This window comes from Ursus arctos, unplaced genomic scaffold (assembly GCF_023065955.2).
Source record: "Ursus arctos isolate Adak ecotype North America unplaced genomic scaffold, UrsArc2.0 scaffold_24, whole genome shotgun sequence".
Classification (NCBI taxonomy): domain Eukaryota; kingdom Metazoa; phylum Chordata; class Mammalia; order Carnivora; family Ursidae; genus Ursus; species Ursus arctos.
This window is the reverse complement of record NW_026622919.1, coordinates 1,711,898-1,728,909: the sequence shown is the minus strand read 5'-3', so window position 1 is coordinate 1,728,909 and position 17,012 is coordinate 1,711,898. Positions and strand designations below refer to the sequence as shown.

General features: G+C 60.9%; 2 protein-coding genes across 8 annotated transcripts; one reads left to right on the top strand and one right to left on the bottom strand.

The window, feature by feature from the left end:
* Positions 1 to 1,963: 1,963 nt before the first annotated feature.
* On the bottom strand, positions 1,964 to 12,113 carry TEPSIN (TEPSIN adaptor related protein complex 4 accessory protein). Of its 5 annotated transcripts, none has more exons than XM_057318125.1 (14): positions 12,025 to 12,095; positions 11,388 to 11,513; positions 10,961 to 11,033; positions 10,572 to 10,663; positions 10,338 to 10,431; positions 8,208 to 8,275; positions 7,942 to 8,020; positions 7,716 to 7,787; positions 6,620 to 6,829; positions 5,439 to 5,616; positions 5,215 to 5,328; positions 5,060 to 5,138; positions 4,687 to 4,821; positions 1,964 to 3,644 (listed from the first exon to the last, which is right to left on the bottom strand). In XM_057318125.1, the coding sequence occupies exons 1-14, from the start codon at positions 12,070 to 12,072 to the stop codon at positions 3,096 to 3,098; spliced, it is 1,917 nt and encodes a 638-aa protein (XP_057174108.1). In that variant the 5' UTR covers positions 12,073 to 12,095; the 3' UTR covers positions 1,964 to 3,095. The 5 variants fall into 5 exon arrangements, with proteins under 5 accessions (XP_057174108.1, XP_057174107.1, XP_026339702.2 ...); XM_057318124.1 differs by having other exon boundaries at positions 5,215 to 5,331; positions 12,025 to 12,093; XM_026483917.4 differs by lacking the exon at positions 11,388 to 11,513 and having other exon boundaries at positions 12,025 to 12,113.
* Positions 12,114 to 12,371: 258 nt separating this feature from the next.
* Positions 12,372 to 14,843, top strand: NDUFAF8 (NADH:ubiquinone oxidoreductase complex assembly factor 8). Of its 3 annotated transcripts, none has more exons than XM_048211930.2 (3): positions 12,372 to 12,518; positions 12,674 to 12,784; positions 13,230 to 14,480. In XM_048211930.2, exons 1-3 carry the CDS (start codon positions 12,435 to 12,437, stop codon positions 13,569 to 13,571), a joined length of 537 nt encoding a protein of 178 aa, XP_048067887.1. In that variant the 5' UTR covers positions 12,372 to 12,434; the 3' UTR covers positions 13,572 to 14,480. The 3 variants fall into 3 exon arrangements, with proteins under 3 accessions (XP_048067887.1, XP_026339698.1, XP_026339699.1); XM_026483913.4 differs by having other exon boundaries at positions 12,376 to 12,518; positions 13,237 to 13,423; XM_026483914.4 differs by lacking the exon at positions 13,230 to 14,480 and adding an exon at positions 14,582 to 14,843 and having other exon boundaries at positions 12,383 to 12,518.
* The last annotated feature ends 2,169 nt before the right edge of the window (positions 14,844 to 17,012 follow it).

Here is a 17,012-nt window from a genome sequence, read left to right as displayed (position 1 = left end):
CATCTTAATAATATGAAGTTTTTCAATCCATGATCATGGTATACCTCTCGGTTTATTTAGGCCTTCATTGACTTCTTTCAGTATATGGTGTTATTACTAGTATGGAAAAATACAGTTGGTAGTATAATTCACCCCATAGCCTGTGCCCTTTCTAAACCCACTATCAGTCTTAGGCATTTTTGTAGATTCTATGGGAGTTTATAGACAGTACCATCTGTGAATAACAGCTCCCCTTCCAATGTATTTGCCCCCCCTTTCTTCCTGTTTCATTGAACTGGCCAGGGCTTCCAGTACAATGCTGAACAGAAGTAGAATGGATACAACTGCCTTGTTCTCAATCTTGGGGGGAAAGCATTCAGTCCTACACCATTAAGTATGATGTTAGCTCTGGAACCAGGTGAAAGAAATTGTATTTCTCATCGCAAAGATTTTTCATGAATGAAATGCTGAATTTTGTCTCTTGTGTTTTCTGCATAAAACATGATTTTTCTTCATAAGTGTGTTAATTTGATGAATTATACTGATACTCAGAGGTTGAACCAGCCTTACATCCCGGGGATAAACTCCACTTACGGTGACATATTAACCTTTTTATATATTGTTGGATTCATTTTGCTAATATTTTGTTGAGGATAAAAAAAAAAAAACCCACCAAACCTATGCTCATGAAGGATACTGGTCTGTAGTTCTCTAGACCACATGCACATGGAATATTCCCCAAGATAGCCTATATATTCTGGGCCATAAAACAAACTTCAACAAAAGTTTTAAATCTTGAACAATAGAACTGAAGTTATAGAAAACATGTTCTTATTAAATCAGAATTAAAAGGGTAATAACATAAAAAGACACATATAATAACCCATTAGACAAAAGGACATCGCAAGGGAAATTAGAAAATATTCTGAACTAAATAAAAATAAAACTATCATCGGGGTGCCTGGGTTGCTCAGTCAGTTAACTGACTCTTGATTTCGGCTTAGGTCATGATCTCAGGGTTGTGGGACTGAGCACAGAGTCTGCTTGTCCCTCTCTCTCTGCTCCTCCCCTTGCTGTATGTCTAAAATAAATAAATAAAAATTAAAAAAAATAAAACTATCAAAATTCAACAGATGCAATCAAAGCACTGTCTGGAGAGAAACTCACAACATTAAAATTTTAATGTTAGAAAAATAAAGGTCTCAGGGGCGCCTGGGTGGCACAGTCGTTAAGCGTCTGCCTTCGGCTCAGAGCATGATCCCAGAATCCTGGGATCGAGCCCCACATCAGGCTCCTCCACTGGGAGCCTGCTTCTTCCTCTCCCACTCCCCCTGCTTGTGTTCCCTCTCTCGCTGGCTGTCTCTCTCTCTCTGTCAAATAAATAAATACAATCTTAAAAAAAAAAAGAAAAAGAATAAGAAAGGTCTCAAATCAATAATCGAAGGTTTCAATCAATAATCGAAGCTTCCACCTTAAAGAAACTAGGAAAAAAAAGGGAAAAAATAACCCCAAAACAGTAGGAATAATAAAAGACAGCAATAAAATACAAAACATAAAAACAGTAAAATAAATAAATAAAACCAAAGCTTTAGTTCTTTGAAAAAAATATTAACAAACTTCTCATCAGACTAACCAAGAAAGAGTGGGAAAAAGTCATCAACGTGAGAAATGAAGGATGGAGTATTGTTACAGACCATGCAGACAGCAGGCTTCTGTGGAATGGACTAAGTCCTTGCAAGACAAATTCCTGACAGTCATGTGGGATGAGAAAACTTGAAGAGCCCTGCACCTGCTTAAGACACTTAATTTCACAATTAAAACCTCACAGTTAACATTAAAGGACCAGACGACCCCACTGGGGCGTTCTCCCCAGCATTTAAGGAAGAAACCATACCTGTCCTACTGTCAGAAAGTCCTCTTGGTGCGCCCCTCGTTAATGCTGTTTTCACCGAAACGCGCGCACACACAGGAAAGAAAAACAGCGTCCGTGCAAACACTCGTGTTTATTCAGGACGTTCAGGTGGTGTGAGAGCCCCGGGCAGTCTGCAGGAAGCAGCCACAGCTCCGGGGGCCACACGTGGCTCGTTCAGTCATCTGCACCGCAGAGGCTCGGCTGCTTATACCCCCAGGGGGGCAGCGATCTGAGCTCAAAAACAAAGACCCAGGCAGCGGTTCCAAATCCACACAAAGCCTTGTTTCTGCGAGGCAGGAGTGGGTCTCCAGAGGACCCTGAGGTCCACACTGCCAAGGCCCTGCTGTCAGCCTGCCTGCTCTACAGGGATTCAAGTCCAAACAGCTAGCCTCTGGTAAGGGAGACACGGGGGGGGGGGGGGGGGGGGGGGGCGGACACTGAGGCAGCTCCACAGCCTCCTCTCGGTGGTCACCTGGAAACGGGAGCAGCTTGGCAAGGGCCATGGCCATGGCTCAGCCTCCTCCTGACCCGTCCCCCACAGAGGAGCTGGACGCCCCTCTCCCTGGTACCCGTGAGTGTGCTCTGAGGAGCCAGGCCTCCCCTCCTGTCCCCTCCAGGCAGGACATGCTGTGCCTTCTGCCCCACGGCTCCCCCTGCCCATCCCCCTGGCCACGGGGAGAGGGGCCTGTTTGCAGATGGGGCCACACATACGGCTGCGTGGCAGAAGACCCAGCAGTCCAGGCCCCCAGCTGCCTATCTGAACAAGCCGCCCAGCTCCTAATTCTGCCTAGAAACCAGCACGGCTCTCCCTGCGCGGCCACCACACCCACAAGGAGGGCCCAGTGTGAGGGGGTCCATCTTCTCCTGCAGGAGAACAGGGAGCCTGTCTTTGGGTTGGGAGCTGGCCCCCGTAGACTCCTCTGCACAGTGCCACCTGGCTCCATCTACCTCGCAGACTCCTGGCCTATCACCCACGCTTGACGAGTGGCTGTTCCATCAGCTCGGTGAGCGGCCTGCACCTCGTCCTCTGTGAGCGAAGGGTAGCAGCTGGAGGGAGAGCAGGGCCGCCACAGATGCCCAAGGGGAACCACTCCTTGGTGGGACATGGGGGCTGTGGGCAAACGGAACAGCACAAAGTCATGGGGTCCTGGGAGTTACAGGCCGGAGGCCACGAGGACTCCACGCGTGGCTCAGGCTGGCCAGGTCATGAGTTTAAAAATGGGAAAGCTGACGGCTCTGGGCCAGGAGGCTCTCTGGCTGCCACCTTCTGTGACAACGTCCAGGGGGGCTGGGGGGCCTCTTCTGTGGCAGTCCCGGCCCCCACCAGGCGGGGACAAGCCACCAGCTCCATTCCAGCGAACAAAGAGCTGCGGCCGCTACTGGCTGCCGGGCTCTGCAGGCAGCTGCTGGGCCCTGGGCTACGTTCTGGTGCTCCTTTTGGGGAGCCTGTGCCCAACGGGCTCCACTCAGATGGGGCCCCCTGCTCTCTGGAACCCACCAGTCTGGTCTCTGCCTCCTCAGCATCCCTGGGGACTGAGAGGGAAGAGCCATCCAGGGGAGGGGGGAGTGCAGAGCCCTGGAGCGAGAAGAGCGTGGGATTCAGAGGCTGCAGGAAGGCTTGGCCCCCGGCGAAAGGCATGGCGTCGGTCAGCAGGTCTGAGGGGCCCATGTGGAGAGCAGCCGGGCCCGGCTCAGCCGGGGGCCTCCGGGCGGGGGTCCGCTGTCGGCAGGAAGCTTCAAAGTGCCTCAGGATCTGGACATGGAAGGAAAGAGGACTGACTTGAGGGTTCCAGTGCGCCCCTGGGGACACAGAGACACCCCCCTCCCAAGCACCCCTGCCCAGAAAGCAGGCGGCTCGGCTGCCCGCCTAGACCTCCTCCCTCCTGTCATCCCCCCACCTGCTTCAACACTGGCCATGCCCTCTGCACCCGCCCACGGCCACGCCTGCTGTTACACAGCCGACGTCTGCGTGTCGGTGAACCTGGCTGCACGACGAGCCGGCTTGGGGAGAGATGGTCCCTTGTCGGGTGCCACGCCAGCACCTGGCACAGATGCCGAGGGAAGGAAGGGGCCTTAAACCCTCTGGTCCTTCCCCACTGCTGCACACAAGGCTTCCTCCCGCTTTCTCGTCCCCAGAAATCCCACTATGACTGGGGCTCATATGTCACTGGGTCACTAATTCTTTGAAGAAGGACAACTGAAAGACGAGCAACTAAGGAGCTGAGTTTTCTGTGGCCACAGAGGAACGGAGAAGCCAGAGATGCCGACAGCAGAGGTGCCGGGACCCAGCTGCGGGGCGCTGCCCAGACGGTCCCCAGTGAGAGTCAGGTGGCCTGTACGCCATTCAGGCGGAGTGGAAAAGGGACTCTGGAGGAACAAAACCATTGCTACCCTCCAGGAGCCAGAAAGGGATCTGGGAGCCAAGCACAGACCCATGAATTGTGACCCAGGGTGGAGAAGAGAAAGATAAGTCCACCTGAGCAAGCAAGGAGGGCTTCCCGCAGGAGGCTGCCTGTGAGCTGAGCCAAGTGGGGAGGAGCTGCATGCAGAGCAGAGCCACTGAGCAGTAAGGCAGGTGAACTGGCAGGTTCCAGGAACTGAAAGAGGCCAGCGAGCCTGGAATGCCATGAGCCGGGGACCCCAGCTGCTGTTCTAAGGGCGCGAGTTGTCCCGCACAGCAAGGAGCAGGGCTGTACAGGTACGTCTGGGAAAGGCTGGAAAAGCCTGGACGGAACAGATGTGGGACTCCTGACACATCCCCTCATCCACTCGTCTGTGCCCTGGCTGCTGCCCACCTTGGTGGCCTTGTTGGTCACAGGTCCGGGACTGCCTGCACTGAGCTGCTGTAGCCGTGGCCGGGTGAGAAGCAGGATGTGCTCCTGGGAGAGCAGGTCGGTGCGCCCCAGGGATGCAATGGCGCCCAGGGCTCTCTGCCAGGCACACAGAAGGTCAGCAGGGTCCACCCAGGAGGGAGGCCCCTTTGACCAGCTCCCCTCCTCCTCTCGGCCCAACGGCAGCCCCAAGCTGGGGAAGCCCCGGGGCAGGCCCCCTGGAATCCCATACTCACTCCCCCTCCTGCCCAGGGCAGACCCCCACTGAGGAGGCCACTAGCCACGGCGGCCGACTCCCCTGCCCCCGCACGCACCCGCCCCATGGGCCGGGCCTCACCATCTGCATGCACTCGCTGGGCCCGTCCAGGTGGCGGGTCAGCAGCTCCAGCACGGCCTCGCAGTTGAGCAATCCACACCTGCAGGAGGGGCAGCCATGAGGGGGGCGCGGGCGTGGGTGCCGGGGGCCCAGAGCGGGGGTGGTGGGGGACTCACTCTTTGATGAAACACTGTGCCTCCTCTCGGCTCAGAAAGGCACGTGGCCCACGTGTCACGGTCTGGACCAGGCTCTGCTCCTGCTGGCAGTCACTCAGGGTCATGGCCTCAACCCTGCTGGAGACACAGTGGTCAGGGCTGGAGAAAGACTCCTCCATATCAGGCCTCCACCCAGGCTGGGACCCGAAAAAGGACCAGGAAGACGCCCTATGGTGCCCACTCACCGCTCTGCCAGGTCACTGGGTGCCTGGCTGGCCGCTGAGGGGCTGTCACTGCCCGACCGACTGCCCGAGTCCGAGGCCTTGCTCGGGTCACCATTCTCCTGGGAGGAAGTCTGGGAGCTGGAGCTGCTGTCTGTCTCGTCCCAGCCCCCTCCAGCCTGGCCAGGCTGGGGTCTCAGGACTGTGAGAGACAAGACCGGGGGTGAGATCGCAGGGAGGGGGGGCTCTGACCCACCTCATACCGCCCTCCCCAGGGCACCTGGACCAGGAAACCCAGGGAAGGGCCTGAGCTCCAGAAAGACACCAGGCACAAGGTGACAAGGGACAGAGCAGGGCACCCCTCACACGGATGGCTCAGGGCAGGGACCGCTGGCCCGGGACACGCCTGCCCTCAGGCCAGCCCATGCAGACCCAGCAGCACCGGGCACCAAAGGCCAGGGGGGTGCCGGCCCGTGGCAGGAGGTGCAGGGCCTGACCGGGTAGCACTCAATTCTCAGGAAGTCCTGCTGTTCTTCCTTCACACCAGCCGAACTCCCAGAAGCCTCTGCTAGAGGCAGAGGCACAGATCACCCTGACGCCCATCCCGCTGTCCTTCCTTGCCACACACCCGGCTCTGTGATCTACCTGTGCTGCTGTCTGCTGCCCCCCGTGGGATGTGCGTGCTGTGGGGGCTGGCCCTGGCCCCGGAGTCACTGCTGTCCTGGCTGAACCAGCAGCAGCTGGGCTGGGGTCCCAGATCTGTATCTGAGCACAGGGAGCCTTTGGGACTGTCACACCTGCGTTTCTACCCCAAGCAACTGGCAAGAAGCTGGCAAAGCAGAGTCCATATGCTGCACGTAACCTTTATAGGACAAGGAAACCACCGTAGAGGCCACGGTAAACGTGCACCAAGTCGGTGAAAGGCTCTGTGGGGCGCCACGCGGCCAAGGGAGCATGGGAAAGCATGCCGCCTCTGAGGCGTGGCTGGACCAGCAGAGCGGGGCTCCCCGACCCCATGCAAGGCACGCTGCCTTCCTCCCCCGCGTCTCGATGGCTCCCTCCCTGAGCCAGGAGCCTGCGGCTCTTGCTACTAAAGGAGTCTTGCCCCTCCCTCCCCACCGTCCCCCTCCCCTCAGCAGAGAACAGGGAGGGGCTGCGCACCCAAACCCTGGCAGGGAAAGCCAGAGCCCCCAGAAGAGTCTCACCACTTCCTCGGGCACCTGGGAGGGCTCCGGACAGCGGCTTCCCAACAACCAGGCCACCACGGCTGGTTGAAGGCGTCATGGCAGGCTGGTAGGCATCGCCCCGCGGGAGGGACCTCTGGGTGCCAGGGCTCTCAGGCCCGGGGCGCACAGCATTGGCCACCACCTCTGCAGCCTTCTGGATGGTGGAGAGGAAGGCTTCGCCCGCAGAACCTGCGCCACAGGGAGAGGGTGACAGCCCTCTTTGGTCCCGTCCCCATGCTCTCCCGTATCTCCCAGGAGGAGACACTGCTCCCACTCAGGGCCCGAAAGGTGGAGAGCTGAACTGTAGTTCAGAGCAGAGACCATGAGGGGGATCTGGGTCTTTCCAGAAGACAACTGAGCTGTAGTTCAGAACAGAGACCATAGGAGGGATCTGGGTCCTTCCAGAAGCTTTCCCAAGAAATCCTGCTTCGGTATATCCCCAGGCCTGACGGAGCCTGGGCGCTCCACAGCTTACGGCGAAACCATGCCCCCGGTCCCCTCGCCCCGTGTGGGAGCAGGGGACCTTGTGAGGTGACACTTGCGCTGGAGCTCAATCCCCTCGGCAGCTCATGCCCTTTCCCACGAGTGCCCTACAGGGACCAACCACCGTCACCCCCGTGTTAGGAAGAGGCGAGGCCTCTGAGCCAGACCTGCTTTAGGAGTCAGTGCTCCCCAAGCACTGGGGGGTCTGAGAGCTGTGACAAGAACGGGTAGCACACAGGCCACCGCGGCAGGCCTCGAGCACACGCCCCGCACACAGAGCCGGCTGCTTCCACCCGCGACCAGCACCGCGCCCGCTCGAAGTTGCTCCGTCCCAGCCAGGCCCAGCACCCTCTGCCCTCCAGCCCTTCAGGGAGCCAGGGGCTGCGCGCCCACATGTGCAGCTGAAGCTCAGCCCGGCTTCTCTCCTGCTGGTGAAGGAGACTCGCCCTGCCTTGTTGTCCCGCAGGCCCGGGCAGAGAAGACCGCAGGCGCCAGGCACACCAGCCTGGCCAGACGGCCCTCCACGCCTTGGCAGGCCTGAGCTGCCAGGCCCTCCCTCAGCCCTGCACCCGGGAGACCCCGCAGCACTCACCCGTGTGGCCCCGTTCCTTGCTGTAGCCGAAGCCCTGGAGAGCGCTCTGGGGTCTGGACTGCGAGCCCATGCCTGCGGGCAAGGCCCACGTCAGCCACAAGCGTGGCCAACCATCCTCAGCCCTGCACAGAGCAGCGTGCTGGCCAAGGACGGCAGGTGGGGAGAAGGGACCCCGAGCCCTGCCCAGAGGGACAACTCGGTGGCAGGGACAGACAAGGTCACGTACCTGTGGGAGGCAGGGCCCTAGGCAGCTGGGAGGGAGGTGGAGGCGACAAGCTGTCAGAGAACAGGGCGCTCCCCAAGTCCTAGACGAGGAGGAGAAGGACGCTCAGCGCATGCCGTCTGGCTGCTGTCCCCCCGTCCCCATGGTTCTCTGAGGACCAGGCTCGGGGAAACTGGTCCCGCAGCAGGAGCAGAGCCAGGGTCCCGGGGTGGCGGGAGAAGGACAAATGTTCGTCGCTGTCCTGGGACTGACCTGAATCCTGGACTCACCTGGGCGGCCGCCCGCACCTTCTGGTACAAGCTGTTTCCATGGAGAGGATCTGGAGGCCCTGAGAACACTGTGGGCAGAGCCAGAGAGACAGAACTGAGTACGTGCTGCTGACCCCCCAGGGGTGCTGAGCTGCAGCCCATCCCAGCCTAGACCCCCATGCGCCCCTAGAGCTCTGACCCCTGGCAGGTGACCCCGGCATGCCCAGGGTCCGGGTAAACATCCTGAAGCACAGGTCTGATCTCAAACCCCCCACATGACATCACTTCCCGGTCTAAGTTCCTATGGCAGCCACCAGCCTGGGGGACCTGCCGCTCCCCAAAACACCTCTGCTCCTTGGCCAAAGCCTGGGGAGCCCCTAGATCCCCTCATCCCACTGTCCCAGGCTGCTTCTCAGAGCCACACCACCGTCCTGGCCCATGGAGGCCGCACCCCCACAGCCCCTGGCTGCCCCCTTGCTCACGCGCACGGCAGCCAGGCCTGTGATTCAACCTGCAGAGTGTGACGAGGGGCCCCTCTCCCCGACCCCACTGCTATCTCTCTCAGCTGAGTTCCTGCACTGGCAGCCTAACTACCTCCCTCAACTCACTCTCCACCCAGAGGGGACACAAGTGAATCTCGTCCAATTCAAACCCCGGTTCCCAGGGACTTGATGATTAGACCCCCGTTCTTTATCACGGCCTTCAAGTTCCATCTTTCAAAAACTGTGAGTTGTGGCAAATGAGATTTTCTCAGAAAGGATTAAATGACCCTAGGCTCTCTCTGTCTCCTCTGTCACACACGTGTCTCGTGTGTCACATCCCACCCCCAGCGCTGTCCCGTCTCCACCCTGGCAGATGGCCCAGCGTGCGCACACATCAGCCCTTGGGCCCAGCCAGGACTGGTGGCCGGAAGCTGAACCAGCAATGGACAAGGGAGGGCACCTGGCCCCTCCTGCGTGAGCCGAGGCAGTCCTCGGCAGGGCCTCCTGCCCCAGAGCCACCTGTTGTCACAGCCCCACCTCCCCACGGCCGGTGGCACGGTCTCCCGGGGTCGGCACTCAGAGCACAGCGGACTGAGACTGCTCACTGGTAGTCGCCCTATGGTGAGAGAGGCTTTGGTGCCGACAGAGAACCGCTGTCTGCCGCGTCCTGTGCCGCTCCACCCACGCTCCAGGGGCGGGGACAGACGTGATGACTCGCACGGGCCGCCGCTGGCCCCGCCGAGACCCACTGGTCGGCGAAGATCAACGAGCATGCTGTTTCCGTGCACAAGTTTTGGGGAGCCCACTGGGGCAAACACAAGCCCCGGCAGACACCTGGGGCAGCGTCTGGGTTTTGTGCGGTAATGCTCTCCCGGGCCCTGAGTGCCTACCCTCATTCAGCCCTGCCCTCCATGAAGGGCCAACAGTGGTCTCGGGGTGTGGGAGGTATCCCAGCACCTGGTGGGTGGGATGTGCTGCATAACTGTGGAGGGTCCCTGGTGAGCACCAGGTGCCAAGAGCCACTCAGTCCCCCTCCCTAGTGCTCCCTTCTCAGGGACAGCTCAGTGGGCACAGTTCTTGCCTGAAGGCCAAGCCCTGCGTGTGGTGGGGTCTGTGGGTGCTGTGCCCCCGAGACCACCAGCGGCCAGAACTCCTGCTTTACCTGAGGGGAAGGCCTCAGGCTACATCCCCCCAAGTCCTAGTCAGGGAGAAAGATGTATGACAGCCCCTGGCCTGAGTGCAGGTGGGGGTGAGACACGGAGTTAGACCACGACAGGCCAGAGCCCCACCCCTCCTGATGGCCTCCCACAGACCTTCTGAAGCAGAAGCTCGTAGCGCTCCCTGTCTCGGGCCCTGAGGAGCAGCCCTGGTAAGGAGACAGAGCCTGTGACATGGGAGACGGCACAGAGGCCTGCAGAGTGCCTCTGGTATGCCAGGTACTAGAACAGGCAGGACAGGTCTCGGCCGCCAAGGCCTGGCAGGGCACACAGGCAGAAACAAGCCACTCTGCCCCATGCGGCAGGTGCAGCAAGGGCCAAAAGGGGAAGGCGCAGGTCAGAGAAGGTGGCGGCTGGAGTATGGGGTGCTGGGGAGAAGACCGGAGCTGCGGGGGGGTGCCTCTGGCGGTCGGCTGAGGGACCCTGGCTGCTCTCTCCCCTGTGCCCGGTACCTGCAGCTTCCTGGATGAAGGCGGGGTTGCGTTTGAGGATGAGCAGGGAAGACGAGGAGCCGTGACCACACAGGTGGAGCAGGATCTTCAGCACCTGGGGGACAGTCACACAGGGCAGCACAGCCCAGAGGGCAGCCTACACCCACTCGCTGCGTCCTCCTGCTTTGCCAGCCACCGGCGGGAGCCGGGGCCCCAACCCAGGGGAGGGTCTGCGGGGGCCGTGCAGGGACTCACCTTGAGCTTCACTCGGCCAGAGCCACTGTGCAGACGGTTCAAAAGGTACTCCAGGAGGCACTGACTGCTGCCCAGGGACTCGTGGGAGATTTCTGGTAGGCGCTTGGGTTAGGGAAGGAGCGAGCTGACCCCAGGTCACACTAGGGCCTGGCTGGGGAGAGAACCAGGCCTCCCTGCCACTGGACTTCTCATGAGTCCTCCCGCAAACACCCACCCCAGGTCCCGGTTTCCAGAGCTTGGGGCTTCCAGGGCCTCCTGGGCCCTGCAAGGTCAGTAATGAGGCTTCTGGACCCACCCACACTTGGTCTCTACAGTAAAGGAGCTGTGGACCTCCTCCGGACAGGAGAAGCTGCTCCAGGGCCCTGCACGTGGGTAACGACGAAGGATACTGGCGATCTCCTCAAACAAGTAGCCCGGACACGGGACATCATCATCTGATGTTCCCTTCAGGAGAATCGGGAGCTGAAAGGGAGCGAGCGAGAGTCCTGAGAAGTGAGCATTACCGGGCTAAAAACCGAGACACCCATTCCCACCTTGTTCCGCACCGGGGGGAGCGTGAATCTCGGTGAGGACGCTGGACGCACAACGTCAGGGACACGTGGACTCCCTGAGGCGCTTACTGTGGACTACAGTTTGAATCACAGCTGTCCGGGGTCCCAAGGACAGGTGCCTGGAAGTCGTGTGAGGCTGCGTACGTGCCCTACTCGCGCTATTTGTCCACCAAGACCCAAAAGGGAGCTGGAGAGACTCGTAGAACCCTCGGCACAGAGTAGAGGTTCTGCACTGACAGAACTGAGGGGCCAGCCCCGTGAACACCTGCCTGAGAGAGCTCAAGGCCGCCAGCAGAACCCGCTTGTGTCCTGGGCACACCAACGACAGGCCCCGTCCTCCGCTTCTTGAAGCACTTCCTGAGAAAGGCTCACGATTGTGAACCCGGGTCTCCTACAAGTCAGGAGGTCTTTCTCAAGGGACTGAAGGCCCCTGGAAGCTAAGGATTAGGAAGGACAGGGCCCGCCTCCGGCCGGCGCGGGGATGGGACCCTAACCCACACACAACTGCTGAGTTGCCCGGACGCTGCCCAGCCCCACTCCTCCCTCGGTGCTCCTGGCACGGACTGGACCCGAGCTCAGCGCTTTCCCCCGGGCTAGGGACGTCCCGGGTGTCCGGCTAGGTTTATCTGGGACATTCTCCGGGGCTGTGTTTTTCTGCAAAGCTGCTTTGGGCTGGGCAAGAAACCAGAAACCGGGGCTCCCAGCTGCCTTTCCAGTTCGGGTTCCGTCCCCGGGGCCGCACTGCCCCCGGTGGGTCAGACGCACGGTCGGCGTGACCTGTCCACGCCGCGTCCCTGGGGACGGAGAGGGCCGGTGGGGGACGGCAGAGTTGCCGAGCCCGGGAGAAAACCCCGGCAGGGGCCGAGCGGGCGCTGGGTGGGGCCGCGGCCGCCCGCACTCACCCGGTGCAGGAAGCTCAGACGGTCCCGCAGCGGCGGCGTGGCCGCCATGATACCGGTCACCTTCCGGCCCCGCCCGCGGGCGCGGCCCCGAACCCCCTCCAATCACCGAGCGCGCCTGGCCCGGATGGCCAATCGCTCGCGTGGGGCGGGTCCCGGCGCCGACTTCGACAAACAACTTGAGCCTGAGCCAATCCGAAGTCTCAGATCCAAGACAGACAAATCCAGGAGCCACTTGCAGAGCTCGGGGAGATCGGGCACCGTCCCGGAAGAGGGGCGGGGGCTGGGGAAGCCTGGCCAGTCAAGAAGCGCAGGGAAGGCCGCGGGCGGAAGAAGCGCCTATCGAGCCGCAGGGCGCCGGAAGAGGATGGACCTAAGATGGCGGCGCCCATGGGTGCCAGGAGGAGCCTCTCATGTCGGGGAACGGAGCGGTGTGGGGGCGCGTGCGAGGCCGCCTCCGCGCCTTCCCCGAACGCCTAGCGGCCTGTGGGGCCGAGGTGAGGAGTTGCCGGGCGGGGCAGTGCCTACGGGACAGGAAGGGCCTGCGCGGGTGGGGCGGTGACCGACGGGGCGGGGCGCGGGCGGGGTCTGCCCCGGGTGGCCGGCGGGCGCGGGGGCCGCCGCGATCCTCGCCTTCCACACCCGCCCCCAGGCAGCAGCCTACGGCAGGTGCGTGCAGGCGTCCACGACCCCAGGCGGCCGCCTGACGAAGGACCTCTGTGCGCAGGAGTTCGAGGCCCTGCGGAGCTGCTTCGCTGCGGCGGTAGGTGTGCGCCTCCCCTGCTCTCTCCCTTGCCAGCCCCACCTTAGGGAGGGACAGCGGGACCCGCGCTGGACCGCCGGCCTGCTTTCCCTTGCCGTGCGTTCGGTGCCGGGCGCCGCGGAGCTCGCGTGTGTCGGATGCGGGTGGCGGCCGTGGCGGGCGCGCGGAACCGCCCTATAAGTCCGTATGGTGCCGTGGCCGGGCCGTAGTGTCCAGACGAACCCCGGGCGCCTCGGCACCTGCGGTCTTAGCTTCCCGGGTGATTAGGGCCCCTCGGGTGTGCTGTGCGCGCGGTGACAGCCCCGGGCCTGAGGGCACCCCCGACCGCCGCGAGGGTGGGAGGGGAATCAGCAGGTCCCTCTCCTGGGCTGGTCAGCCCTCGCTGGCCCCGGAGTGGGCCGTGGTGGGAACGGTCGGACTCTCACCGCTCCCTTCTGTTTCTGAGGCATCAGATTCTGATCCCCGTCGGATCGGATGCCGAGCCAGTGAAAGTCTGTGCATATCGCCAGCCCCAGCAGAAGTGAAGAATCACAGTGTATGGAGCAAGTGGGTTTGGAGGAGATGCAGACACGCCCAGGGAACCTGGATGGGGGTTCCAGGTGGCATGAGGAGGGGACTGCCTGCGATGCAGGTCCTGGCCTGGTGCCCTGATCCAGTGGGTCTGGGTTGGGCCGTGACGCCAGTGACCAGATGTGTTCTCCGGAGCTGCTGGTGCAGAGAACTGGATAGCAGACTGGGCAGCTGGGTGAGCTCGGCAGCAATCAGGGAACCTGAGGCCATTCCCTGACGTTCCGCGATCATCCTGAGTGGAGTGGCTGGCTGTGGCTTGGCTGCTTCTCCAGGGAGAGGACAGTGCACGAGCGGCCTTCCCCCTCGGACTTATAGGGCGCTTCTGTGCGCCCGCCACGGCCGCCACCCGCATCCGACACACGCGGGCACACGAGCTCCCTGGTGATTACAACGGCCGAGACACTCTGGCCTCGTCCTGCCCCCGCCGCCAGTCATCCCTCGTCACCAGCCTCCAGTCTGACTTGGGCCGTTCACCCAGGGTCGCAGCTGTCCTCTGGGCGGCTTCCTTGTTTTACAGCCCTCCCCGGGGGACGAGGGGTTACCGCTTGGAAGAATTTACGTGTAAGACATGGACCAGACGTGTCAGTTACACACAGGTCTTTCTGTACCACGTTTTGTGGTTAGGAGTTACCTGTCAACAGGCATCTTTACTCGCCTTTGCGGCGATCACATAAAGACGTCCCCACGGTGTGCGCCCCGCGTGCTGGAGCTGTTCACGGAAGACGACTGAACTGCGGCCCGGGAACTAGGTGCTTGAGTGTTTCTCACCACGAGGACTTGCATGGAGGAGCGCGTTTTTGCCTGTTCTGCTGTAGTCCACGGCACTTGTGGGGAGTCCGTGAGGAGGCAGAAAGGGCGATGGGCTCCTGTCCAGCCAGCTGTCCCGGGGAACAGGTGTTTCGGTGCTTCACCGCAGTGTTCTCTATGAGAAGTGCCCTCTGCCTCTCGACCACCGAGCGTGGTGTGCGTGTGCGTGTTGGGGGGTTTGTCTGCAGTGCTTGGTCCAGGGGGGTGCGGCTTCGGGGGCACACTGCCGCGGAGCAGATAGAGCCCCTTGGCCTGTGGCAGCGTCGAGGAGCCGAGCCCCCTGCCACGCATCCATGCCGGCTGGCGTCCGTGGCCAGACTCTCGGTAAGGCGTTTGCTGCCAGGCAGCATTTGGTGGGGTGGTCTTGTTCTGCGGTCTCATCTAACTTTACTCGTTCATACCAAATCCTTTCTCTTCCAGGCCAAGAAGACCCTGAGGGGAGGCCTTTAGGATGGACGAGCCAGCGCAGCACGTGCCCGAGGGAGCAGAGCCAGGCGCCTGGTGCTGACGGCCCCAAGGACAAACGTCTAAAACATCTGAGGGTTTTAGAGCTGAAAGGACAGAGGGCATGTCAGGGCGAGTTGTGGGCAGAGGGCGAGTTGGTTTTCGTGCATCGTGTGTGTGTGACGATTTGGGTTAGAGTAAGACACAATGAAGCGACAATAAAGACCGTGACAGACCACGCAAGAGCCCCGTTGTGTTGTATGCAGAGTGTGTGCCGGCCGCGCTCCGACACGCTGCTCAGGATTCTCACCTTTTAAAGAATTTTCATCCAGAATAGCTTATCTGAACTTAACAGAGCCACCAGACGTAGCTAGCAGTTTACAGGATGTACCAGAGCCACGAGAAAAAGAGCCACGGGTAGGGGAGCCACCTCAGGTGGTTTTTCTAGACTTAAAGGCAAGAAAGGAGGGGGCTGCCCTTCTAGAGGCACCAGCCGGCCCAGGGAGGGTCTGGCTGAGGAGCCCAGCGGTAGTGACACTGTGGGGCACCTGCCCTTCTGCCGCCCCCTCAGGTCAGAGCCCAAGCCCTCCTGACTTTCCCTGTCCCCCACCCCAGCCCCTCGACCTGAGAATGAAATCGGATGCAGCATCTTGCCCGTGCACACATACACATACACAGGTGTGTGCACAGCTCAAGGAGTCCTCAGGTCTGGAGCGCCGCCCGCTGGACACTTGGGGACAGTGCTCCAGGAGCCCCTCCGAGGGACGTGGTCACCCCGGCCTGCCAGAGTCCAGCATCCATGCAGTGATGGGGGGGCGGTCTGCACCCTGACCCCACACACACCAAGGGCCGGAGCAGGAAAGGGCAGGCCTGGGAGCCGAGCGCTCTTCACCCCGATGCTCCTCCCTCACCCAGCTCCAAGGGTGGCTTCTCCAGACCCTCAGTCTCTCCACTCTTTTTTCGGCAGCCTCGGTGGGTCTCTGCTGGGCACAATGGCTCCAGGCCCCTTCCCAGTTCTCCAGCCTCCTGTGTCCCTCCCCTTCGGGCCACACACCAAACTCCCTTCCAAGTTCCTTGGCCTTTATCCTTGCTTTCGGGCTTCCCCAAACTCACGCCATCTTCAAGACCACGTTTCTGAGGGAAATGCCCCAGAACTGGTGTCTGGATGTGGCCGTTCCTGCAGCTGCACCATCACATACAACCCTCACGTGCCTCTGGATCGTCACCTCAGTCCTCGGGCAGCATCTGGACTCTCGGGGCCTGGCTCCCACCGGCCCGTCCGGGCTTCCCGACCCTGCCCTAGAACGGGAGCCCTCGTAGGTAAGATCCTAGCCCAGTCGCCCAGGGCAGCTGCCCACAAGGAAGGTCGCCCGCGGACGGCCGTGCTTGCTGCGGCTCCAGCTGGACCGCTCACTGCACCTGCCGGTCTTGGCGCCAGAAGTCTGTGGTCAGAAGCCAAACCACCTGTGGTTCTGGCAAGGTGACCCCACCCCGAAGTCCCGGGTTCCCTGAGGGGCTGCAGGCTGGGGAGGCTGGGAGTGTGTGAACTGGGACGAGGACCCCGAGTGTTTGGGGGAGCGGGACTGGGTGCCCCGTTCTGAGGAGGACATGACCTTGCAGATGGCAGGAGGATGCCCTGACCTCCGGAAGACCTGAAACTTGGGTCAAGGTAAGACACCCAAGTAAATACACCCAGAAATAGAACCCACTCTAAAAATTTATTAACAAACGGAGTTCCAGTCTAGGGAAATGTCCAGAAGGCGTTTTCCCACTGAGTATGGTTTGTTTGGAATTGTTTTTACTTAAGCACAGGAAGCACCCCAAGACCCATCCTCCTTTCTCAGGGGCTTTCCGCTGCAGGAGCAGTGCCCGTCTGCTCCTGTCCCCCCAGCACCGGCCCCTGGGGTCAGGAGAAACCAGCTCTGCCTTTCGTTACTCGTTTCTAGTCGTCAGGCCGTCTGAGGACGCAGGAAATACGATAAACAATAAATGTAATTTCAAAGGCACAGGGGAAGTCGAGGCCAGACGCCATGGCTGGAGCTGCCGTGACGGCAGCTGTGGTCCTTCACGTGCCCGGGCACCTCTGGCCAGCGGTCCGCCAGCAGCCACGCCCAGGGCCCCTGGCGGCAGGGTCTGGCGCACACCCGCCCTCAGAGCTCGGGAACAGAGCTGGCATGAGCCCTGGGCTTGCAGATGGGCAGCCCACCACGGTTACACCTGCCCACCGGCCCGGGGGCCAGGGGGTGACCACCGGCTCTCCTGTTCCTTGAAAACAGAACACCACAAACGCCACCCAGCTGCTCACAGGGTCTTTTCGGGGCCACCCTGAGGTCTGGTCAGCAGACGTCCTTTCACGACCACCGGCACAGCTCCACACTGGCTGCACGGACCAGACAGCGTGACGTTT

Excerpts from the sequence above, each read along its gene's own strand:
- TEPSIN (XM_057318124.1), bottom strand. The coding sequence starts at position 12,072 with ATGGCGGCCACGCCGCCGCTGCGGGACCGTCTGAGCTTCCTGCACCGG. Across the intron at positions 8,021-8,207 it reads AGGTGCGGGCGGCCGCCCAG|GACTTGGGGAGCGCCCTGTT; the intron begins GTGAGTCCAGGA and ends CTCCTCGTCTAG. Across the intron at positions 3,645-4,686 it reads TGACCAACAAGGCCACCAAG|ATCCTGAGGCACTTTGAAGC; the intron begins GTGGGCAGCAGC and ends TTCCATGTCCAG.
- NDUFAF8 (XM_048211930.2), top strand. The coding sequence starts at position 12,435 with ATGTCGGGGAACGGAGCGGTGTGGGGGCGCGTGCGAGGCCGCCTCCGC. Across the intron at positions 12,519-12,673 it reads TAGCGGCCTGTGGGGCCGAG|GCAGCAGCCTACGGCAGGTG; the intron begins GTGAGGAGTTGC and ends ACCCGCCCCCAG. Across the intron at positions 12,785-13,229 it reads GGAGCTGCTTCGCTGCGGCG|GCATCAGATTCTGATCCCCG; the intron begins GTAGGTGTGCGC and ends TCTGTTTCTGAG.